General features: G+C 47.8%; 1 protein-coding gene across 5 annotated transcripts in view; it reads left to right on the top strand.

Moving 5' to 3' along the window:
* LOC116983325 (semaphorin-3B-like) overlaps positions 1–26,028 on the top strand; it is a 261,802-nt gene that overhangs the window by 215,876 nt on the left and 19,898 nt on the right. For all 5 annotated transcript variants that reach the window (XM_033037035.1, XM_033037033.1, XM_033037036.1 and 2 more), the window contains exons 5-9: positions 10,327–10,446; positions 11,846–11,939; positions 15,175–15,294; positions 21,568–21,710; positions 24,717–24,831. In XM_033037035.1, the coding sequence (XP_032892926.1) occupies positions 10,327–10,446; positions 11,846–11,939; positions 15,175–15,294; positions 21,568–21,710; positions 24,717–24,831 (592 nt within the window). The remainder of the gene's footprint in view (positions 1–10,326; positions 10,447–11,845; positions 11,940–15,174; positions 15,295–21,567; positions 21,711–24,716; positions 24,832–26,028) is intronic.

Below are 26,028 nucleotides of genomic sequence, written 5' to 3'. Positions count from 1 at the left end.
GTGTAGGAAAGTGCCAGTGTGCGGGGTGATCGCTGGTCAGCACGGGCTCGGTGGGCCAACGGTCCTGTTTCCACTATGTATCTCTAAAGTCTAAAGTAACGTCTAAAGATTAATTGTTACGTTTTAAAGCCACTGTTTTGAAGTCCAGGCTAACAGATGTTGGCAGAACAGAGACTCTTTTAGACGGACTGAGAGATGGATTTGTTCGATTGTCTTTGACAGGTCAGGCTGGGTCAATTGCAGAGTGCATTCTGCTTACAGCTTATGGATACATTATGCTGTCAATTAGCCCACATAGCCATTATTTTCCCAGTTTAATTACAGCATAGAGTTCTGTACTTAGTTAAATTGACCTTTCTTTGTACTCAGTTAAAGAGCGAAAAGCCCAAGGTAGAAAAATATGTGTTAGACCATCGGCTGGTGGCCTTAATATTGAAGGAACATGCCCTCCAAAGCACTATTCTCATCCATGGGACATCCAAATGCATTCCAAAACCAGCTTTTCCCCTCCCAACCCCATCCCACCACTCCATCAGTCTAAAGTTCATGTTATAGGAGCAGAATTAGGCCTTTCACCCCATCAAACCTACTCCACCATTCAATCATGGCTGATCTATCTTTCCCTCAACACCATTCTCATGCCTTCTCTCCATAACCCCTGACACCCATACTAATCAATAATCTATCGATCTCAGCCTTAAAAATATCCATTGGCCTGGTCTCCACAGCCGTCTGTTGCAATGAATTCCACAGATTCACCTCCCTCTGACTGAAGAATTCAGAATACAGATTCACCTCCCCATCTTTCTAAAGGTACGTCCTTTAATTCTGAGGCTATGGCCTCTGGTCCTAGACTCTTCCACTAGTGGAAACATCCTCCCCACATCCACTCTATTCACTTTCACTAAATAAGGGCCCCGATCCAAAATATCGTCTGCCCGTTCCCTCCTGACCCACTGAGTTCCTCCAGCACTTTGTAGTTTTCCTATCGACTGCTCTACCATAATACCATGCATTTCTGCTCTCTGTGGGTGTCATTAATGAACAACTGTCTAAGCTGGATTTGTCGCCTTGCATGGTGAACAAATAATATTTGGAAATGGGTTTCCTCCGGGCGCTCCGGTTTCCTCCCACATCCCGAAGACTTGTGGATTCATTATAAAGTCTCCATAAAACATCCAGGAAACAAATTATCTTAAGGAGAGCGCAGTGGCGCACTGCCACACGTTGCCAGAGACCTTGTGTTCGATCCTGACCTCGGGTGCTAAATGTGTGGAGTTTGCACGTTCTCCTGGCAATCTCGTGGGTTTCCTCCGGGTGCTCCGGTTTCCTCCCACATCCCGAAGATGTGCGGGTTTGTAGGTTAATTTCCCTCTGTAAATTGTCCCTATTGTAGGGAGTGGATGCGAAAGTAGAACTAGTGTGAATAGGTGATTGATGCTCAGTGTGGTTGTGATGGGCCGAAGGGCCTGTTTCCATGCTGTATCTGTCAATCAGTCAATTAAATCCACCATCCTTAACTAGTCTGATTCCAAAGCTGCCAATGTGGTTGCATCTTGACTGCCTTCTTTATTCAGGAACATGGAGTCATAGAGTCATACAGCGAGGAAACAGACCCTTCGGCCCAACTTGCCCACGGCAACTACTGTAATATTCCCCATCTACACTAGTCCCAGCTGCCTGCGTTTGGCCCATATCTCTCTAAACCTGTCCTATTCATGTACCTGTCCAAATGTTTCTTAAACGTTGTGATAGTACCTACCTCAACTCCCTCCTCTGGCAGCTCATTCCATACACCCACCACCCTTTGTGTAAAAAAGTTACCCCTCAGATTCATTTAAAAATGTTCCCCCCTCACCTTAAACCTATGTCCTCTGGTTCTCGATCCCCCTACTCTGGGCAAAAGACTGTGCATTCACCCCATATCTTCCTCTCGTGATTTTGTACACCTCTATAAGATCACCCCTCATTCTCCTAAGCTCCAAGGAACAAAGCAGGCAATAAATATTAGCAAAAGAACCTGCACAGCATGCAATGGGTATAATGTGTCATAGTTTTTAGCAGAGTTCAGTCAACGATAAATAAAACTTTGGACTATTAAGTGATCGAGACACCGAAATGTGAACTACCCACTGAGTTGAAGCGAAATCTGATGAGTTATATAAAACATTTTTATGGGCATTTTAATCCCTGGCTCTGCTGTGCTGAGTGGAGTGGTGTTTAATTTATTGACATTGCCGAACAGTACACACTATTTAATAGTTATATTTGCCTGGGGAGTACTAACTCTTTATCTTTATATAAATGCGAGATTGGTTTAAAGGGACCATTGAGAGTTTTACCGGGGATGTGTGTGTGGGTCTCATAGTGAGATGGTGTCAGCACTGGCTTGGATGTCAATGTTTGATGTTTGTGAACATAAAGATGCAAAGTAAAAGAAATGGGCAAGATGAAGGAAAATGATGGCCAAGCATAAGCCAATGATAGAAACATAGAAAATAGGTGCAGGAGGAGGCCACTCGGCCCTTCGAGCCAGCACCGCCATTCATTGTGATCGTGGTTGATCGTCCCCTATCAATAACCCGTGCCTGCCTTCTCCCCATATCCCTTGACTCCACCAGCCCCTAGAGCTCTATCTAACTCTCTCTTAAATCCATCCTGTGACTTGGTCTCCACTGCCCTCTGTGGCAGGGAATTCCATAAATTCACAACTCTCTGGGTGAAAAAGTTTTTTCTCGCCTCAGTCTTAAATGACCTCCCTTTATTCTAAGACTGTGGCCCCTGGTTCTGGACTCGCCCAACATTGGGAACATTTTTCCTGCATCTAGCTTGTTCAGTCAGTCCTTTTATAATTTTATATGTTTCTATAAGATACCCCCTCATCCTTCTAAAGGCCAAGCATAAGCCATTGGAGTTTGCATGATGGCCAAGCATAAGCCATTGGAGTTTACCAGTGCATGAAGGTTGAGCAGGACTGTGATATACTGCCCTCCACCCTGTTCTTCATCCTCTCAGGGTCATTCATAGAGCCATACAGTGCAGAACTAGACACTTTAGCTGACTATTGATTACACGTTTGCACTAATCCTGCATTTATCCCATTTGTAGCAGGTTTTTGTGTTAGTTTAGTTCACTATTGTCACATGAACCGAGGTACAGCCAAAAGCTTTTTGGTTGCATGCTATTCAATCAGCGGAAAGACTGTACATGATTACAATCAAGCAGTGTACTGATACAGGATAAACAATAATGTTCAGAGCAAGATAAAGTCCAGTAAAGTCTGATTAAAGATAGTCTGAGGGTCAGTCAGCATGGGCAAGTTGGGCCAAAGGGCTTGTTCCATGCTGTATGAGTCTATGACTCTAATGTTATTGTTAATTGTGAAGGGAATTCAAAAGTAGAAAAGTTCTATTTCAGCTGGATAGGGCATTGGAATGTTCATATCTGGAGTAATACACAGTGATTATTAAAGGAAAGATGTTAAAGTGTTTGAAGGCAGTTCAAAGAATTCCCCGCCCCATTCCTGGAATGAGCAAGTTGTTTTATGAGACACACGGTTGGATAGGTTAGATTTATACCCACTGGCGTTTGGAAAGATATGTTGGAAATATATAAGACCGTGAGGATTCTTGACAGAGTGAATACAGAGGGGATGTTTGCCTCTTGGGAGAATATCTAGAGCTGTTACTATTTCAAATAGGCAATCGTGCATTAAAAATCAAAATAAGGTGATTTTCCAATGCCTTATGAATCTTTGGAACTCTGGCGGTGAAAACAGAGAATATTTTCAAGGCAGAAGTATAGGCAGACACAATGGGTGAATGGTCGGCATGGGTAGATGGAAATGTGGAGCTGAGATTACACAGATCAGATACAATAGATGTGGTAGATATGGTAGAGAGTCAGAACCTTTGTTCCAGCGAGGAAGTATCAAAGACTTGAGAACTTTTAAAGTGAGTGGAGCAAAGTTTAAAAGAGATGTGCAGGGCTGTTCACTGTACCTCGGCATGCGTGTCAATAATAACCGTAAGCAGTGGCGGACTGGCCAGGGTGTCAGCTAGCCTGATGACAAGTGGGCCCCTATATCAAGTGGGCCCCCTTTGTCTACTGGCAACCAATATTTTTAGACCCAGTCCGCCACTGACCGTAAGCATAAAATCAGAGGTTCTGAAGGTTTTCTATCCCACTTCAGAGAGATTTATAATCACAGTCATACAGCATGGGAACAGGCCCTTTGGCCAACATTTGCTCACGTTGGCCCTTATTCTTTCCTAACCTTTACCTCTCCAAGACTCTTTTACATGCTGTTATAGTACCTGCCTCAATTACTTCCTCTGGCAGCTCGTTCCATATACCCACCACCCTCTGAGAGAGAAAATTGCCCCTCAGGTTCCTACAAAGTCTTTGCCCTCTCACCTTAAACCTATGTCTCTGATGTTTGATTGCCCTATCCTGGGAAGAAGCCTGTGCATTCAACCAAACCATTCCCCTCATCATTTTGAACATTTCTAAAAATCACCCCTCAGCCTCCTGTAACTATCACCTTGACTGTGAACGCGAATACGAACTATTTGTTTTTATAATTGTTAGTCTTGACCTTCAAATTTACCCAGCCCCTCCGTTTGAAAATCTAGACTAAAGAATGATCTTAAAAATAAAATCTGTGACCTGGCCCCTCATCCTAAGGTCAGAGGAAGACTGTTAGTAATAGAAGCCGTAGACTGAGGCAAATTAATGTCACGATCCGGTATTGTATATGGGGATTGTGTTACTCCCGACAGCTTGCAATGTGCAAACATGTTTGCCGTCATTAACTACTCTGCCATAAAATTCAATCCTTCTGAGGAGACGGGAATGGAACAGGAAATATTTGGAGTCCATAGAAGTTAGAACTTTTGAGTACAGCGGGGAAACAGCCCCTTCGTACCACCGAGTCCACGCCAACACACAATAGCACAATCCTACACACCAGGGACAATTTACAATTTTACCAAAGCCAATTAACCTATGGGGTGTGGGAGGGATCCCATGCGGTCACGAGGAGAACGAACAAACTCCACAAAGCAACACCCAGAGTCAGGATCGAACCCCGGACTCTGGTGCTGTGAGGCAGCAACTCTACCACTGAGCCACCCAGCGTGTTGACCCATTACAGGAAGGATGTGGATGCTTTGGAAAGGGCTGCAGAGGAGGTTTACCAGAGTAATAATAACAAGGAAGGGCTAGGTTAGATGGGGTATCTTGGTCGGCATGGCTGTGTTGGGCTGAAGGGCCTGTTTCTGTGGTGTCTGACTCTATGGCTCTAACTGCCTCTCGACCTATGGTCGGCACAGTGACGCAGCGGTGGAGTTGCTGCCTCACAGCGCCAGAGACGCAGGTTCAATCCTGACTACGAGTGCAGTTGGTACGGAGTTTGTACGTTCTCCCCGTGACCGTGTGGGTTTTCCGCGGCTGCTCCGGTTTGCTCCCACACTCCAAAGGCGTAGAGGTTTGTAGGTTAATATAGGTTTGGAAAAAATTGTAAATTTGTGTGGATCTCTAAACTTAAACGAAACCACATTTATTGGTGCTGAACCCCCACACACTAACCGTTCACCCGATGCCACGTTGCCTTCAAGAGTGTTGCAGGTACCTATGGGGGCATGATCCAGCATAGAGCAACGTAAGCCAATTTCTGGTGCAGTCAAGCATTGCCTCTTGCTGGTTAAACGTGCCCAGAGTAGCTCTTGTCTCTACAAAAATCCACAAGAGGACTAGGCCCTTGTACCGCATCCAGAAATGTGACAAACATCCTGCTCTACACAAGATCTGTGCCACGGTCCAGCTGCTAAGAATCAAAGATCTCCACGTGGGAGTGTACACTTTACTTCATGCATGCTCAGTCTGGTCTCGGTTTCGTACACATGTCATTATAAAAGATACATCTGTAGAGAAAGGTTGCTGCTGCTGCTGCTACTTGTATGCCTGCTTCAGGCCAAAAGCTTCAAGAGTCAATTCTGCTGGGGTAGCTTACAACCAAATGAATATTGAATTCTCCACTTTTTGGTAACTAACCAACAAACAATAATTGCCTCAGATGGCCATGGGGACCAAGTCAATGGATATTTTTAACGTGGTGATTGGTGGATTCTTGACCAGCAAGGGTGTCAGGGGTTACGGGCAGGAGAATGGGGTTGAGAGGGAAAGATAGATCAGCCATGATTGGATGGTGGAGTAGACTTGATGGGCTGAATGGACTCATTCGTCTCCTATATCTTATGAACATCCCCCATCCCTGTTCTCTCACCCCTCTCTTCACCGCGCCCCACCTGAATGCTGGATACCTGGATACCCATTCTTCCATAATCCCAAAGATAGACAAGAAATGCTGGAGTAACTCAGCAGATAAGGCAGCTTTTCGGGAGAAAAGTAATAGGTGATGTTTTGGGTTGGTCCGAAACATACCTATTCTTTTTCACCGGAGATGCTGCCTGTCCCGCTGAGTTACTCCAGCATTTTGTGTCTGTCTTCAGTATAAACCAGCATCTGCAGTTCCTTCCTACATATTTTGTCTCCTATCGACCCCTCTTCTTTCCCTCCCCTCTCCATCCCCCTTCCACCCATATCCATTCCACTGGCTTTACATTTCACACCTCTTCTCTCTACTTCAGACAGATAGCCATCAGGCTATTAAACACTATGAGCCAATTATACTCCAAACTACAAATTGCCTTGGTTACACTAGCCATTTTTTTTTTTTGCACTCTATTTTTTAACATTATTGAACCTTTTTATTGTTTATTTATTATTTAATCTATTAAATATGTGTTTACAACCTGTTGTGCTGCTGCAAGTAAGAATGTCATTGTTCTGTTTCCATACAGTTGGCAATAAAATGCTCTCTCGATCTTTTGTCTTTTCATCTTTGGCCTTTGTCCAACAACCTGTCCATCAAAATCACCCGACCCAAAACGTCACCCATCCATTTTCTCCAGAGATGCTGCCTAACCTGCTGAGTTACTCTGAGTATATCTTTGGTATCAACCAACATCTTGTTTTGTTCTTTGTTTCTACTTTCTTCCAGCACTTTGTGAACTTTTGTCTTGTATGTCTGCCGTCCTTTGTGTCTGGTGCAAGAAGGAACTGCAGATGCTGGTTTAAACTGAAGATAGACACAAAAAGCTGGAGTAACTCAGCGGGACAGGCAGCATCTCTGGAGAGAAAGAATGGGTGACGTTTCAAAGGTTATTTTTATTGATCAGTGTAGTGAAATGCTTCTTGCCATGCAGCACATTAAGAAAGAATACAGACATAACAGTAATAAAGAAATGTAAACATAAAAACATCCCCCCACAATGGTTCCCATTATGAGGGAAGGCACAAAGTCCAGTCCCCATCCCATGTCCACCCATAGTCGGGCCTATTGAGGCCTCCACAGTTGCCTCTACGGAGGCCCGATGTTCCAGGCTGTTCTCGCCGGGTGATGGTGCTCCGGCGTCGGGGGAATCCTCACAGCGGCATGGGACACCTGGAACGGCCGCCTGTGTACTGGAGGCCGTGGCTTCCGAAGCCAACAAGGCCGCGCCGGATGGAGCTCCACAACTGGCGATCTCGCCGAGAGATCCCAGGCTCCCGATGTTAAAGTTCAGCGCCGGCCGCTCCACAGACCCGCAGCTCCGCGATGTTTTTTATCGGCGTTCTCAGCTCACCGGAGTTCCAGCGCGGCGACCCGGGCAAGGCATTGCCCGATCCGCAATAGCGCTCCAGCGCTGTGCCGCTGCCGAAGCCGAGGTTCTGGGCGGTCCCCGACAGGAAACGCCGCTCCAGGCCCGCTGGTAGGCCACGAGGATGGGTCGACGGTGCAACCCGGAGAAAAGCCATCTCTCCGACTAGGTAGGGAACCCTAGAAAGCAGTTCCCCCCCCCCCCCCCCACCCCCCACATAAAAAAGGCTAGAACTCCAGAACAAAAAACTCAACTAACTAAAAATTTAAAAAAAGAGAGAAAAATCGGACAGCTGCAGGCTGGGCAGCCATACCAAACAGGACGGTGCCCCGTGTGAGAGGTTGAGTCTGAAGAAGGGTCCCGACCCGAAACGTCACCCACTACTTCTCTCCAGAGATGCTGCCTGTTCCGCTGAGTTACTCCAGCATCTTGTGACCTTTGTGTCTTTGTAGTTTATATGTTGAATTGTGTCTCTTGTGTTTGGTCAACCAAAGATGCTTGCTGGATGCTTTTAAATAAACTCCAGAAGAATCTATTCTTTTCTCCCTTCCATTTTCACCTGAAGGAAAACAAAATATGTCAGAATATTGCGTTAATGCTGATTGTAAGTGGTGATGTGGTCAGTTCTGGAGCCAGAGACCTGGGTTCGATTCTGACTACGGGTGCTGTCTGTACGGAGGTTGTATGTTCTCTCTGTGACCTGCGTGGATTTTCTCCGACATTTTTGGTTTCCTCCCACACTCCAAAGACGTACAGGTTTGTAGGTTAACTGGCTTGATATAAACGTAAAAAATGTCCTAATCCTATCCTAGTGTAGGGTAGTGTTAATTTATGGGGATCGCTGGTCAGTGCGGACTTGGTGGTCTGAAGGGTCTGTTTTCGCGCTATACCTCTAAGGGATATGGGGTGAAGGCAGGAACGGGGTACTGATTGTGGATGATCAGCCATGATCACAGTGAATGGCGGTGCTTGCTCGAAGGGCCGAATGGCCTTCTCCTGCACCTATTGTCTATTGTCTATTGAAACTAAACCAAAAGTGTGGAGGGGCAGAACAAAGTGTAGATTTAGGTGAAGACAGGTTTTGAGTCTGAAGAAGGGTTCCAACCAGAAGCATCCCTCATCACCTATCCATGTTCTCCAGAGATGCTCCCTGGCCCTTACTCCGGCACTGTGTGTCATTTTTTTGTAAACCAGCATCTGCATTTCCTTTTGTCTACAGCCACTATATTTTTGTATTGTATTGTATTTTAATGACCACACAGCCAGGCTGGTGGAATTTTGGGTTGTCAGCAGCGATACAATAATAAAGAACACACAAAATATAACACAACCATCCACCACAGCATACATCACTGTGGTGGAAGGCACAAAATTTGGTCAGTCCTCCTCCATTTCCCCCCCGTGGACAGGACCAGAGTCCAGAGTCAGTCCAGGATCGGCTCTTCCTCACCGGAGACCGCGGCTTTAGATTGTTGTAGGCCGCAGGCCGGCGGTCGAGATTTAAAGTCTCCGCCGCAGCCAGAAGCACCGTAGACTGCAGGGCCGGCGGTCGAAGCTCCCCTCCAGGGGTGATGGTAAGTCCATGCCGGCCCCGCGGTAGAAGTTGGCCGCGGGCCGGCAGTGGTGGCTTCTTCTTCCCCCGGGTCCCCCACGAGGGATCCCGGGCTGTAGACGCCGCGCCAGCCCGGGATCCCTTCAGGCTGCGGCTTCAGGCTGCCGGCTGCCGCGGGCCAGCGAAACGGAGCGCTCCCCTCCAGCGAGCCCCAGCGAGGGCTCACCCGCTCCACGCCGAGAGTCCACGCTGCGCCCGCCGCTGAAGCCCCGGGCGCGTCTCCGGGAAAGGCCGCGCCGATCCTTGATGTTAGGCCACGGGGGAGGCGACCTGGAAAAAGTCGCCCCTCCATGGAGGAGGCGACCGAAGCGGTTTCCACCTTACCCCCCCACACCACCCCCCACACAAAACACACGAAGGAACATTAAATACACACTTTAAAACATACTAAAAAATAAAAAAAAGTTGAAAAAACTGACGCGCTGCTGACATCTATAGAGATGCGAAGAGAGGTGGGACAGGATTAGACCTGGGTCTCTGGCGGTGTAAGGCAGCAACTCTACCACTGTGTCATTGTGGCACAGTGATGGAACAGGCTCGATGGACCATATAACCCATGACTGCTGCTAATTGTTAGCCGTTCACTGGTGCCTGTGTTACTATGTCACCTTACAACCCAGCGGTATGAATGTTGATTTCTCTCATTTCAAAAACCTCTCTCTTCACCCCTCCCCTACCCGATGGTCCTGCCAGTTCCACTGTTCGCATCCATGTATCCCATCTATCACCTCTTCCACAGCCAACAATGGACCATTGTGGGCTCCACCCTTCTTTGGTCATCGGTGCCAGCTCTTTATTTTGTTCTGTAACTTTTCAAACCTCTAGTTTCCCTCCCCTCCTGCGCAGTCAAGCGAAGGGTCTCGGCCCGAAACTTCACTTATTTATTTTCTCCCCAGAGATGCTGCCTGACCCCATGAGTTACTCCGACATTTTGTGTCTATCTTCGGGTGTAATCCAGCATCTGAGGTTCCTTCCTACACATTGCTGATGTCTATTTTTCTTCTGTTGTAGGCAGAATGTGCCAACTTCATCAAAGTGCTGCACCAATTCAACAGGACCCACCTGTACACGTGTGGTACCGGGGCGTTTCACCCAGTCTGTGCCTACGTAGAGGTCGGCAACAGGTTCGATGTGAGTTCTTCTTTCTGTTGATTTTTGGGACTGTTATCTCGAATGAACAAGAAAGGCTGTTTTTTTTTCCTCTCCAGGTATTTCCTTCGACCCATTCCTCCGAGAGAACAATGGGAAGCTGACGTGGATGTCCAGGGGTGCTGCCAGACCTGCCGAGTTACTCCAGCACTGTGTGTCTTTTTTTAGTAACCCAGCATCTGCAGTTCCTTGTTTCTATTAGTCCGTATCGTAGTTCACTTTTAGGTAGCAGAGTGGTACAGCTGGTAGTGGCAGTGCCTCAAGGCACCGGAGACACGGGTTCAATCCTGACCGGTCTGCTTGGAGTTTGCACATTGTCCCTGTGACCACGTGGGTGTCCTCTGGATTGGTCATTTCATTAGTCATTGTCAATTGCCCCATGTGTGCCGGTGACTGGTAATACTTCGGGAGGTAGACAAAAATGCTGGAGAAACTCAGCGGGTGCGGCACTATGGAGCGAAGGAATAGGTGACGTTTCGGGTCGAGACCCTTCTTCATACTTTGCAGGATAAATGAAGGGAAACTATTTCAAATTGATTTGGTTTCGATGTTTAGAAGGACATTAGGGCATGGGTTGAAGGTGAAGGGGGAAATATTTTATAGCAATCTGACGGGCAGCTTTTTTACACAAAGGGTAGTGGGTGTATGGAACAAGCTGCCTGAGGAGGTAGTTGAGGTAGGTAGTATCGCAATGTTTCAGAAACATTTAGACAGGTACATGGATAGGACTGGTTTAGAGGGGTATGGACCAAATGTGGACTAGTGTAGATGGGTGGTTGGCTAGTGTGGGCAAGTTGGGGTGAAAGGCCTGTTTCCACGCTGTAAGACTTTATGACTATGACTCTAAGATAGACACAAAGTGCTGGAGTAACTCAGCCATTCAGGCAGCATCTCTGGAGAAAAAGGATGGGTGACGTTTCGGGTCGGGTCCCTTACCCAGACTCTTCCATGACGTGTCTGAAGAAGAGACCTGACCGAAAAGTTTCTGCCTAACTACCTCCTAAATGCCTCAACCTGTCTGCCTAACTACCTCCTAAATGCCTCCACCAACTCCTTTGGCAGCTCATTCCAGATACCAACTGCACTCTATGTGGAAAAAATAATCTTTCCTTGAGATCCCCTTTAGAGTCTGTTGCTCTCACCTTTCCCCTCAGAGTGTAATATATTTCTATCAGGCCACCCACATGCCTTTTTGCTCAGGGGAAAACAAGCCTAACCTATCCAGCCTTTCAATCCCTCCCCATAGCCAAAGTCATTCAATCCAGGCAACATCCATGCGAATCTCCTCTGCACCATCTCCTCGCAGAGAATTGTCTGGAAGGCCCTTTGACTCTGTCCTGCACTGCATTGTGTTAATGTTCTGCCACCTCCCTTGTTGCAGGAGCACCAGTTCAGGATTGACTTCAACCAAGTTGAAGATGGAAAAGGAAGGAGCCCGTACGATGCCAAGCACCTGTCTACCTCCATTTTGATAGGTGAGTGTTTGGAGATGGGCTAGACTAACATCGGTGTGCAGTGTGTTTGGATTGAGGCAGCGGTGGAGTGGGCCGCTGGAGGCCCCGCAGCAGCCTGGGGCTGAACACGTGGATCGAATGGGGCCTGTGTCGGTTCCGACCCCCGCAACTCCGACCCAGGGCAATGGGCCTTTATGGCCAAGTTAAGACTGTAACTTTGTTAACAGCTCTGAAGGTGAAAGGTACAAAATGGTGCAGGAAACGTGGGGACTCTTTTGTACTGCCTCAGTGCGATCTACTGTCTTATACACTTGTACTCAAGTATGATTATGTCCAACATATAGTAAGATTGCTACTGCAAAAATAGATATCACTGGACCTAGGTACATGTGACAATAAAGCACCAATGGAACTGAGGTTCAGGGCTCAAGGCTCTAAGTGTTGGGGCTGGGGATGTGAGGACCACATCAGGTCTAGGAGCAGCTGACGAGTTGGGGGAAACTGGAAATCCTTGCATTCCACGATTAGTAACTCGACGGTCCATGGGGAAGGGAAGGCTGGATGGGAGAAGTGGGAGTCAATTTTGGGAGAGGTTGGTTGAAATTTTGGGATGGGATGGGGGGGAATTAGGTGGGTTACACTGATCCAAGGGAGAGCTGTAGATGTTTGTGCCTCGGTGAGTCTGGTGTATAGTTTACAAATACATCATGGGAACAGGCCCTTCAGCCCATCGAGTCCGCGCCGACCATGAATCCCCGTACACCAGCACTGGCCTGCACACTAGGGACAATTTACAATTTTTACGAAAGCTAAATAACCTACAAACCTGTACGTCTTTGTAGTGTGGGAGGAAAACGAGAGCAGCCAGAGAAAACCCACGCAGGTCACGGGGAGAATGTAAAAACTCTGTGCAGACAGCACCCATAGTCAGGATCGAACCCAGGTCTCTCTGTCGCTGTGAAGCAGCAACTCTACAGCTGCGCCACCGTGCCATCCCAATACACTGTTGCTACTCCAGTACATGGAATTGAATATTGGAACCTGGGCGCTACAGTGGAACAGCGGGAGAGTTGATCACCGATTTCCGGCAACTGCCGGTTGGGCACCTCCTTTGATCTGGACAAAATTAGGAGAGTGCGTTCAAAATTGCCCCTGGAAGCCCCCTCAAATATGTGGTGCTGGGGCGGTCGACCTCGACCTCATCGTGACCTCCGCGGCCGATCAGCGGGTCGAATATGCCGAAGATCCGTTCCCATAGCCGACTTCCGAGGCGGGCTGGTATATCGGCCCCCAGGAAGCCTAGGCGGACCGTCCCAGCACCGTTCGGGCTCCTCTCGGAGTCCATGACCTCTGTCGGTCCGACAAAATGGACAATCCAGCAAGACTCTGGAATCAATGCTGCCGGAATATCGGCTGGGTGGACCTGCACTTATCATTACTGTATGAATACTGTTTATTTAGTGAGCTTTATGCGAACTAGGAATTTCATTGCACCCTGGTGCGTCTAATAATAATAACAAAATCTGTGAATCTGATTTCTTTCAACTCTTCATGATCTTCCCCCCTCTGTGATTCTCCACCATTTCCGGGAATATTTTTGTGACGTCAGTTAAGACAGACACAAAATATTTTTTTAGTTTCTCAACTGTTTCCTTATTCCCCAATGTCATTCCTCCTGGTTCAGTCTGTAAGGAATTCTCATTAACCTTTCTTAGTCTTTTCCTTCATGCATGTCTTTGGAACCGTTACAGTCTCTTTACATGTTTCCAGCGAGATGATTCTCATTTTTCACTTTTCCATTTCCTCATGAATGCCTTGGACCCTGCTTTGCGGAATTCTGCACTATCCGCAATCTACAGACATACTGGCTCTCTTTAAGCAACATTATAAGGCTTTTCCCTTTGATCTGTTACTTTATTTCAATCCATAATGGAACCACAATGGAGGTGATGGCTGCACTGGGCCTTTGTGGCCTTCTGCAGCTGGGACAGTAAAATGGTGTAAAAATGGCCGCTCTTCCATATGGACTCAGTGGGCTGTTCTGTACATTCTGTACTAACCAGGGGGGTTGTGCTTATGTATGACGATAATCTTGCTGAGCTGTAAGCAAGAAAAAGTATTTCACTGTACATTGCTTGGTACACGTGATCATAAATAAACCATTGAGTTCTGTTGAGATTTTACAGTGTAGAGGGCATATACTGCTATAGTCTATGCACTGTTTTTGAAAGGAATGGATAGGTGATGTTTGAGGTCGGGATCCACCTTCAGGCTAACCCAAATTGCCAACTATCTTGATAATTGTCCCTAGTGGTGTATGATGGAGCTACTACATAGGGTGATCGCTGGTCGGTGCGGGCTCGGTGGGCTGAAGGGCCTGTTTCAACATTGTATTTCCAAACTAAAAACTAAACTTAACTACTGGCGAGCCCATCCCATGGTGGGGACCCTTGGGGCATTCAAGTGTGTGGGTGGGTTGGCAGAAGTTCAAGTTCAAGTGAGTTTATTGTCATGTGTCCCTGTATAGGACAATGAAATTCTTGCTTTGCTTAAGCACACAGAAGGGAGTGGTCCTTGGGGAATGGCCGCTGGGGGAGCAAGTGAGCGAGCATTCCTTGGCCGAGCATGTGATGTTTTATTGATATACGTCCCGAAACGGAACAATGAAATTCTTGCATGCAGCAGCACGACAAAGCACGATAAAACCCATAATAAACTACAGAAAGAAAAAGTTCAGTCTATAGGAAAACCAGAATCAGACAAATAGACAATAATAGTGCCAAGTCGAAATGTAATCCGCCCAAATCTATGTAGTTCAGAGCTTATTTGTAGTTAGGTTGAGAGGGAAAGGTAGATCAGCCATGATTGAATGGCGGAGTAGACTTGATGGGCTGAATGGACTAATTCTGCTCCTAGAATGTATGAACACAAATAACCTGATGGTTGTTGGGAAGAAGTTGCTCCTGAACCTGGACGTTACAGTTTTCAGGTGCCTTCTTCCCAACGGCAGGAGTGAACTCAGAGCGTGTCAGGGTGGTGTGGGTGTCTGACGATGCTGACTGCCTTTTTGAGGCAACAACTCCCGTAGATCCCTGCGATGGTGGGGAGGTCAGTACCCGTGATGGACTGAGCAGTGTTCACCACCTTTTGCAGTCTTCGTCGTTCATGGGCGTACGAGTTGCCGCGGGCATCATAGAAGGAGTTGATTGAGGACGAGGGCATCCATTAAACGTTGCCTCCCGTGCGGTTTGTCTAGGTGAGGAGCTGTACTCCGGCGTTGCCACTGACCTGATGGGCCGGGACTTCACCATCTTCCGCAGCCTGGGGCGGCGACACTCTATACGGACCGAGCAGCACGATTCACGCTGGCTGAACGGTGAGTCCCAACCTCCTGGGAGCAGAGAGAGGCACTTCAGCTTCGTGCAGTTGATTCAATCTATGATAGTTTAGTTTAGTTTTGTTTATTAATTATATGACAGTTTAGTTCAGTTTATTAACTCTATGAAGTTTATTTTATTAACTACAATAGTAGTTAATAAACTAAATAGTTAATTGTTGACCCTTGGACTATCTTTGATTGAACTTTACTGGACTATATCTTGTACACAATATTATTATTATTATTATTATTATTCCCTTTATCATGTATCTGTACACTGTGGATGACTCGATTGTAATCATGTCTACATAGAAACATAGAAAATTGGGGATGATCAGCCATGATCACATTGAATGATGGTGCTGGCTCGAGGGGCCAAATGGCCTACTCCTGCACCTATTGTCTATTGGTGCAGGAGTAGGTCATTCGGACCTTCAAGCTCACACCGTCCATTCAATATGATCATGGCTGAGCATCCAAACTCAGTACCCTGTTCCTGCTTTCTCCCCGTATCCCTTGATTCCATTAGCTCCAAGAGCTCTATCTAACTCTCTCTTGAAAGCATCCGGTAAATTGGCCTCCACTGCCTTCTGTGGCAGAGAATTCCATAGATTCACAACTCTCTGGGTGAAAAAGATTTTCCTCATCTCAGTCCGAAATGGTCTACCCCTTATTCTTGAACTGTGACTCCTGGTTCTAGACTCCCCGTATAGTCTTTCCGCTGACTGGTTAGCACGCAACAAAAGCTTTTCACTGTACCTTGGTACACGTGACAATAAACTAAACTAAACTCAGCTTTATTTAAACATTGTAATTGTAGCCACCAGTACTGCTTCCTCTGGCAGCTCGTTCAATGTCCCGGCCTGTATATATGCAAAGTTTCCAGAACAAAACGCTGATGCACAAAAGAAACACAACACGGCCTCAGTCCAGAGTCTGATAATTGTGTTACAGTCGACTCTTTGTTGCCCTGGAACAGGACGTTGTCATCTAGGGGTAACATGGTAATCATGTCCATAGCAACGCGGAGGACAAGAGAGTGAGTAGAGGCCACATTTGGGGTATTGTTCTCAGTTTGGTCACACTGTTGTAGGAATGATGCTATTAAGGTGGCATCAGGGTGGCACAGTCTGGTGATAAAGTTGCTGCCTTACAGCATTCGATGCTGACTACAGGTACTGTCCGTGCAGAGATTGTATGTTCTCCCTGTGACCGCGTGGGTTTTCTCCGGGTGCTCCTGCTCTCTCTCGCACTCCAAAAACGTACAGGTGTGCAGGTTCATTGGCAAGTGTTGGTGTATCAGTTAGTGATCACCCCATACACTAACACTATCCTACACACTACGGACAATTTATAATTTTACCAAACTCAAATCACCTACAAAATCCTAAGTCTTTGGAGTGTGGGAGGAAACCAGAGCACCCAGAGAAAACCCACGTGGTAATAACAAAAAACGTACAAACTACGTACAGACAGCACCCATAGTCAGGATCGAACCTGGGTCTCTGGCGCTGTAAGGCAGCAACTCTACCACTGCACCAGCCTGAGAGCTAACCCTGAATTACATTGCCGTGCACAGTGCAGGAACCACAACGAGAGTCTCTAGCAGCGTAACATCATGTCTGATGTTGACTGTCCCATTCCCTTGTTCTTTCCCTCTCCCACTGTTCGGTGTCACCGTGAGCGAGTGTGCAGCTGGCACGGTGTGTGTGTGTGTGTGTGTGTGTGTGTGTGAGAGAGAGAGAGAGAGAGAGAGAGAGCCCGCACTGTAACATTCTTCAAGTTGTTCCTTTACAGAAGAGCTGGCCAAGGATTCTCTGGCAGATCGAGATACCCAGCTACTGCCAAGCGTTGAGTGATTTTCAGAGGGATAAGTTAGAATGTCATGTGGAAAAGAAGAGAAAATATCTGAGGGGAGAGAGAGAGAGAGAGAGAGAGAGAGAGAGAGAGAGAGAGAGAGAGAGAGAGAGAGAGAGAGAGAGAGATAGTGTGAGAGAGAGAGTGTGAGAGAGAGAGTGTGTGAGAGAGTGTGAGTGAGTGTGTGAGAGAGGGTGTGAGTGTGCGAGAGTGAGAGTGTGTGTGAGTGTGTATGTGTGTATGAGTGTGTGAGAGTGTGTATGTGTGTGAGAGTGTGTATGAGTGTGAGAGTGTATGAGTGTGTGTGTGTGAGAGTGTGTATGTGTGAGTGTGAGTGTGTGTGAGTAAGTGTGTGTATGAGTGTGAGTGGTGTGGTGGGTGAGTGTGTTGTGTGAGGTGTATGATGTGGTGGATGTGAGTGTGGTGTGTATGTATGAGTGTGAGTGTGTGGTATGAGTGTGTGTGTGAGTGTGAGAGTGTGTGTGTGAGAGTGTGTGTGTGAGAGTGTATGTGAGTGTGAGAGTGTGTATGAGTGTGAGAGTGTGTGTGAGAGTGTGTGTGTGAGAGTGTGTATGAGTGTGAGAGTGTGTATGAGTGTGTGTGAGAGTGTGTATGAGTGTGAGAGTGTGTGTATGAGTGTGTGTGTGAGTGTGAGAGTGTATGTGTGTGAGAGTGTGTGTATGGGAGAATGTGGGACAGGGAGAGAGTGTGAGTGTGAGAGAATGAATGAGAGAGTGAGGGAATGTGTGAGAAAGATTGTGTGATGGAGTGAGTGTGAGAGGGAGTGAGTGAGAGACAGAGGGAGAGAGAGAGAGGATGTGTAGGAGGGAGGGAGAGAGACGGAGGAAGAGGGAGTGAGAGAGAGAGGGAAAGGCAGCTGTAAGGCAACAACTACTGCTGCGCCACTGTGCTGCCCCAAACATCGCCTGCCCATTCCCTGCCCAGATGCTGCCTGACCCGCTAAGTTCCTCCAGCACTGTGCATTTTGCTCAAGATTCCAGCATCTGCAGTCTCCTGTGTGTCCATATGCGTGAGAAAGCCTGGGACAGGAGGGAGACACAAGCTGAGCAGGGAAGCAAAGGAGCAAAGAGGAGAGAAGTGGGAAAAGTCGAGCCATGGGGGTGAGCGAAGAGATGAAAGAGGGAGGAGAGGGGAACAGTGTGGCTCCGAGTTCCTGCTGGGCTTGCAAACATTGTTCCTTGCACCACCTTCAGGAGGCTCAGTGTATTACAGGGGCTTTGGGAGTTGTATGCAAAAGAACCTCAGAGATCGATCCAAAAAGCTGGAGTAACTCAACGGGACAGGCAGCATACCTGGATAGAAGGAATGGGTAACGTTTTGGGTCAAGACCTTTCTTCAGACGGGTTAGGGATTAGAGAAACGAGAGATATCGACTATCGCCGGTGATGTGGAGAGATAAAGAACAACGGATGAAAGATATGCAAAAAAGGAAGGATGATAAAGGAAACAATACAACACAAATTTATTGTCATTTGAGCCTCAGTGAGACTCAATCGAAAATTTGTTTCCACAGCCATACAAACAAAGACAATGTCCGAGACATACACACAATTAAATTCACACAAACTTCCATCACAGTGGACCCACTGTGATGGAAGGCAAAGTCTTTTCCCTCCCCTGCTCTCAATTTCTCTCCCAATGTCGAAGCCCCAGGCGGGTGATGGTAAGTCCCACGGCCATTTTAGGCCGCGCGGGGCGATTTACGGCCCCGCTCCCGGTCTGAAGTACAAGGTCGGAGCCCCCGCGGGCGATGGTGAGCCCCACAGCCATCAAGCCGCGCCGGGCGATGTACGGTCCCGCTCCAGGTCGTTCCAACCCCGTGACACGGGCTAGAGAAGTCTCGTAGCGGGAGCTCCGGGAAGCGGTCTCTCTCTCCCCCCGGACCCGCGAGCTCCCGATGTCCCAGTCCACCGGACCTGCGGCTGCGTTGCTGGAGCCTCCGAGCCCCAGGAGTCGAGTCGCAGCAGCGAGTCACCACCGCTCCCCACGCTCCGAGGCCGGCCAGCCCCACGATGGTGAGTAGTCCACAGCTCCGCAGTCTCCCGAACCCCCGGGTCGTTCAGGCTGGAGGCCGCTCCACGGTGCTAGGCCCCAACGACAACGGAGACCCGACAGGTAAAAGGTCGGGTCTCCCAGACAGGGAGGAGATTTCAAAAGGTTTCCCCCTCCCGCCCCCCCCCACATATACACATTTAAAACCAAACTTAAAAAACACAAACACTACATTTAACTAGACAAAATTTTTTTTAAAGACAGACAGGCTGTAGGGGGCGCTGCAACGAGTCGCGCCCCCACCAGGCTCTGTGAAACAGGCCATTGTTAGCTGTTTGTTGGGTGAAAATGAGAAGCTGGTGCGAATTGAGTGGGGGGGGGGAATAGAGAGAGATGGAATAGCGGGGCTACCTGAAGTGAGAAAAATCAATATTCATACCACTGGGCTGTAAGCTGCCCAAGCAATGAGATGCCGTTCCTTCTCTCTTAACATTTATTATAGCACTTGACAGCTAGTGGAATAATTTGAAAGTGCAATGCAGGAAAACAGCAGCCAATTTGCACACAGTAATATCCGACAAACAGAGGTGAAAGCACAGAGCGTGAGGAATGAGACAGGGGCCCATAAAGTCTGAAGAAGGATCCCGACCTGAATCGTCATCCATCCATGTTCTGGATGCTGCCTGACCCGCTGAGTTACTCCAGCATTTTATATTTCAATGCTTATAGGATAAACGAAAGCGCGCACCACCAGACCCAGAAACAGGTTCTTCCCCTCTGTTATCAGGCTTCCGAACGGTCCTTCAATAAGGTTGGTACTGACCGATTCACCACTACATCTTTGCGGACATTGGACTTTGTCTCTGGAACTGGTGCGCTACAATGATGACAACTATATTCTGCACGCTGTATCTGTTCTACCTATTGTACTTCATTTTGGCTTGATTGTGTTTATGTACAGTATTATACATAGTGTTGTATCTATGTATCAACCATAGTATTATCTGACTTGATTGGACAGCATGCAAAACAAAGCTTTTCACTGTACCTCAGTTCACATGACAATAATAATAAATCTAAACTCTAAAATGTTATACCGTCGATTTTCCCCTTGGTTCCAGAGCCTCTCTGGATTATCTGTTTTGCTGGTCCAACAGAGGTCCGTCTAGGCCGACTTCCATGGCCGAGATACCTGCCCGTAATGCCGACCTTGGAAGTCGGCTATGGGAACGGATGTGCCGGCTATAGCTGGGCCGAGGTTCCAGAGCCCCAGCCACGGGGGGCATGTTCGACCCGCTGATCGATCGAGGATGGTCAAGATCGGCCACTTCACCCGGCCTAGGCGTCACATTGTTTTTGAGGGGGGGGGGGGGGGGGGGGACATCCGGGGGAAGGATTTCAAGTGCGCTCTCGTAATGTTGTCCGGATTAAAAGAGATGCCAGACTACTGGTTGTCGGGAAATTGGCAGTGGACCTGTAACAAAATAGTACATCTGTTTTAGCAACGTGGACTGAAGGGTCAAGGTTGCTCCGACACTGGGGATAATTCTCCCTCCCTCCCCCGAAGTAGTGCATCTTTTGGATCCATTTGTGGCGCCAGACAGGTTTTCATCTTGAAGTTTCATCTCCATGGTGGCACCCCTCTCAGAGTGGCACCCCCCCTTAGTTCTGTACCTGAGTATCTGCCGAGGTCTTTGTGTTGGAGTGGACTTGCAGCCACAATCCACGGAAGCAGACCCTTCGGCACAACTCGTTCATGCCAACCAAAGTGCCCCCATCTAAGCCAGTCCCATTTGTCTGCGTTTGGCCCATATCCATCTAAACCTTTCCTATCCTTGTACCTGTCCAAATGACTTTTAAATGTTGCTATATCTGCCTCAACCACTTCCTCTGGCAGCTCGTTCCATATACAAATTGTGTGTGAAGAAATTGCCACTCATTGAGTCGTACAGTGTGAAAACAGGCTCTTCGGCCCAACACCCACACTGACCAACGTGTCCCATCTACACTAGTCCCATTTGCCTGTGTTTGGCCCACATCCCTCTAAACCTGTCCTATCCATGCACCTGCCTAATTGCTTCTTTAACATTACGATAGTCCCTGCCTCAACTACCTCCACCGGCAGCTCGTTGCATCCACCAACTCAGATGCCTATTAAATTGTTCCCCTCTCAACTTAAACTGCGTCTACAAATGAAACTAAACAAATTAATACGATAACTGGGTCTGTTCTGCTGTCCTGGTGCACAAGTAAATCATGTACATCTGGGAGACAAATGTTGTCGGAGTCCAGTTGATTGGTGACGACATTGAAACTTCCCAAAACTGCCCATCCCATGTCCCCAGACCCGCCCTCGTTTAGAAAACAGCTGAGGTTTTTTATCTTCTTTCTCTAACGCAGACCCCAAGTTTGTCGGATCATTTTGGATTCCAGAGAGCGACAACCCAGACGACGATAAGATCTACTTCTTCTTCCGAGAGATGGCCGTGGAGGGACAGAACCTGGGGAAGTCCACCTTCTCGCGGGTCGGCCAACTGTGTCGGGTGGGTCATCGAGGATTGGCGACGGAGACATATGTGACCTCCCAACTAAAGACGGAAGGGTGGTGGGAAAGGGTGGTCACCTCAACGGGGCCAGAGTTTCCACAGAGGTTGGGAGAGTTGCGCCCATGACTATGTTAGATGGATAAGCTTCATCATTTGTTCACAGGCTTTGTTCTAGTAACTAGTAAGGGCATCAAAGGTTACGAGGAGAAGGCAGGAGAATGGGGTTGAGAGAGAAAAATGGATCAACCACATTCGAATAGCTGAATAGACTCAATGGTTCGAATGGCCTCATTCTAATCCTATGTCTCACAATCTTATGGTGTTTTAAAAACAGTTATGGATGAGGTTCACCTTGATCCACTTATTAGCGGCCATGCTTTGTCCTGCCTCTCATGTTTCCTAGATTTTCCCCCCCCACAATCTAGAATCAGTTGATGTAAGCACAATGGCGCAGCGGTAGATTTGCTGCCTTACAGCGCCAGAGAGCCGGGTTCAATCCTGACTACGGGTGTTGGCCATACGGAGTTTGTACGTTCTCCCTGTGACCGTGTGGGTTTTCTCTGGGTGTTTTCCGGTTTCCTCCCACACTCCAAAGACGTGCAAGTTTGTAGGTTAATCGGCATTGGTAAAATTGTAAGTTGTCTGTGGTGTATACGATAGCGCGGGTGTATGGGGGTGATCGCTGGTCAGCGCGGACTGGGTGGGCCAAAAGGCCTTTTTTCCGTGGTGTTTCTGTAGTTTGAAGAAGGGTCTTGACCCTATCTGTGTTCTCCAGAGATGCTGCCTGACCCATAGTCGTGTTTGAAGTTGGGTCTCTGGCGCAGTAAGGCTCAATCACCGTGCTGCCCATTTGTGTCCTTTTCTGTAAACCAACCTCTGCGGTTCCTTGTTTCAAAATAGTACAAAGCTCCTTCAGAGTCACAGCAGGACTATTGGCCCAGATTATACATTGGAGTTCCTGGAGTGGGGATTGAACCCTCGACCCCAGTGCATGAATCCAATACACTGACACTGCAGCTCCCTGCGCAGTGTATGCTTGTGGGATCAGAATGGTCTCGATCGCTGAGCTATTGATTGTTCTACTCCCCAGCTTCCAGGGACCCCGAGTGGTCAGAGTGCAGGGCCCCGTTCTGTAGGAGTCACCATGGCGATTTGTCCCTTTGTTTCTCATTTATAAGTAACGACCTCTAATAGAGGACATCGCTGAATATTGCAGAGGGCAAACAGATCACAGCGTGGTTTATTAATAGAGCACTCAGTGGGAATGGAAAGTTGTAATCGAGCATTAATCTTTAGACTTGATACAGAAACTCTGTAAGAGAGTCCTTGAAGGCCCGTGTATTGCTTACACCGCAGAAGGTTGCCGTCCTTTTAGAGATGGTTGGCTATGTCTGACACAGGCAGCACTTTAGAGATGCAGGGTAGAAATAGGCTCCTCTGCCCACCGAGTCCACGCCGACCAGCGAACACCCCCACACACGAACACTATCCTACACACTCGGGACAATTTACAATTTTACTGAAACCTATTAACCTACAAAACCTGTACGACTCTGGAATGTGGGAGGAAACCGGTGCACCCAGAAAACCCACGTGGTCACAGGGAGAACGTGCAAACTCCGTACAGACAGCACCTGTAGTCAGGATCAAAACCTGGGTCTTGGGCACTGTGAGGCAGCAACTCTATCGCTGCGCCACTGTGCCGTAAAACATTGGCTTAAAACGTGGCCAGACCCTCAGCAACACTAAGTGTGCGCGGTGGCACAGCGGTAGAGTTGCTGCCTCACAGCGCCAGAGATCCAGGTTCGATCCTTACTACGGGTGCTGTCTGTACGGAGTTTGTACGTTCTCACTATGACCTTGTGGGTTTCCTCCGGGTGCTCCAATTTCCTCCCACATTCCAGACCTGTGAATATGTAGGTTAATTGGCCAAATATAATCATAATCATACTCGTACTTTATTAGCCAAGTATGTTTTGCAACATCCAAGGAATTTGATTTGCCATACCGTCATACCAATAAAAAGCAACAAAACACACAAAATACAAATTGACATAAACATCCACCACAGTGACTCCTCCACATTCCTCATTGTGATGAAAACCGAAAAAAAAGTTCATTCTCTTCCCTTCTTTGTTCTCCCGCGGTTGGGGGCCTCGAGCCATCCGTTGACGGGGCGATCTGGGCTCCCGTAGCCGGCGGCGTTTTGGCCCCTCGCGTTGGGGCGATCATACTCCCGCATCAGGGGGCAATCTCAGCTCCCCCGCGCCGGGCGATCTGATCCCTGGTCGGGGCTGGTCGAAACCATCTGCGTCATTTGGAGCTCCCGACATCAGTCTCTACTTGAGACTGCGAGCTCCTCGATGGTGAAATCCACAGGCCATGGTTGGAGCGACGATCCCAGGCAAGGGATTGGCTCCGATGGTAAGTCCACGTCCCCGCAGTGGGGCTCAAAGTCAGATCTGTTGTAGATCTGTAATGGAGATCTATTGCTCCCACTGAGTAGGGAGTACATGTGAAAGTGGGACTATTGCACTTGTTGATGGCTTTCACATTGGAAGAGCCTAATACAAGACCCAAGCCTTGAAGGAACATTCCCAAATATCATATTATCTGTGTGAATAAAAGGCAGCCAGCATCATCAGAGACCCACACCACCCTGGCCATGCTCTCATTTCCTGCCATTGAGAAGAAGGTACAGGAGCCTGATAACAATGTGGAAACAGGCCCATCGGCCCACCGAATCCATGGCAACCAACAATCGCCCCCTACACCAGCACTATCCTACACGCTAGGGACAATTTACAATTTTTTTAACCAAAGCCAAATAAGCTAGTTGTTGGGAAGAGGCTGCTACTGAACCTGGACGTTGCGGGTCTCAGGGTCTTTTACTTTGTTCCTGATGGCACGGGTGGGATGAGTGTCATCCACTCTCAAGATGGCAGTGGTATGTGGGCTGTTAGGTTGCCTTTACCTGCCTAACGGCCTTCTCCCATATTTCAGAATGACCATGGGGGATTGCGAAGCCTGGTGAACAAGTGGACAACGTTCCTGAAGGCCCGGTTAATCTGCTCAGTCCCTGGCAATGAAGGCATTGACACCCACTTCGATGAGCTCAGTAAGTGGCTTTGTTCTTTCATTATTTTTTCCTTCATCCCCAGTCAAGCCTACAGCAGCAGCACCAAGTAAATATAAAATAGATCTTGGTTCACAGAGACTTAAAAGAGAGAATCTACACTTTTAGTTTAGTTTGGTTTAGAGATGTAGCGTGGAAACAAGGCCTTTGATCCACCGAATCCACACCGACCATCGATGCCCATACACGTCAAGGACAATTTACAGAAATCAATTAACCTACAAATCTGTACGTCTTTGGAATGTGGGAGGAAACCGGAGCACCCGGAGAAAACTCACGTAGTCACAGGGAGAACGTACAAACTCCACACTGACAACATCCGTAGTCAGGAACGAACCAGGGTCTCTGGCGCTGTAAGGCTGCACCTCTACCCTGCACCACTGTGTAACACCTCAACAACATTGGATTATTCAACTTCACGACATGGTTTTGTAGTTTGAGTTTAGAGATACAGCATGAAACAGGCCTTTTGGCCCATCAGGTCCATACTGACCATCTATCACCCATTCGCACTGGCACAACTTGTAGAGCCGATGTCCCACAGTGCCAGAAACCCGGGTCGGATTCTAATTATGGGTGCTGTCTGTACAGAGTTTGTACGTTCTTGTGACCGCGTGGGTTTTCTCCAGGCGCTCCGGTTTCCTCCTACATTTCAACGATGTACATGCTTGTAGGTTGATTGGCCTCTGTAAATTGTTATCCCACTCATTTAATCCCTATAAGTTAGGGACAATTTACAGAGGGTAAATAAACCTACAAACCCACACGTCTTTGGAATGTGGAGGAAATCTGAGCACCCCGAGAAATCCCACGCATTCACAGGGGGAACGTACAACTATTTTTTAAAACTATATATATATATATATATACGGATTATTTTCTTCTTGTTTCTGGTGGATTTTACAGAGTACCGTGTATACATATCTGTTGCGCTGATTGGGCAAGTAAGAATTTTATTGTTCCGTTTCAGGACATATGACAATAAAACACTCTTGACTCTGTATAGACAGCACCCGTGGTCGGGATCGAACCCAGGTCTCTGGCGTTTTAAAGCAGCATCTCTATCGCTGCGCCACCATGCCACCCCTTTCTGAAAGACCTGGCCAGAAACAGGGACTGCTCTGTAACAAATAGGAATCTTTTATGGTCCATTTTCCAAGATTTTCCTTTGAGGAATGT

This window comes from Amblyraja radiata, chromosome 18 (genome assembly GCF_010909765.2).
Source record: "Amblyraja radiata isolate CabotCenter1 chromosome 18, sAmbRad1.1.pri, whole genome shotgun sequence".
Taxonomy (NCBI): domain Eukaryota; kingdom Metazoa; phylum Chordata; class Chondrichthyes; order Rajiformes; family Rajidae; genus Amblyraja; species Amblyraja radiata.
Note: the sequence above shows the minus strand (reverse complement) of the source record. Positions and strands in the feature narration are given on the sequence as shown.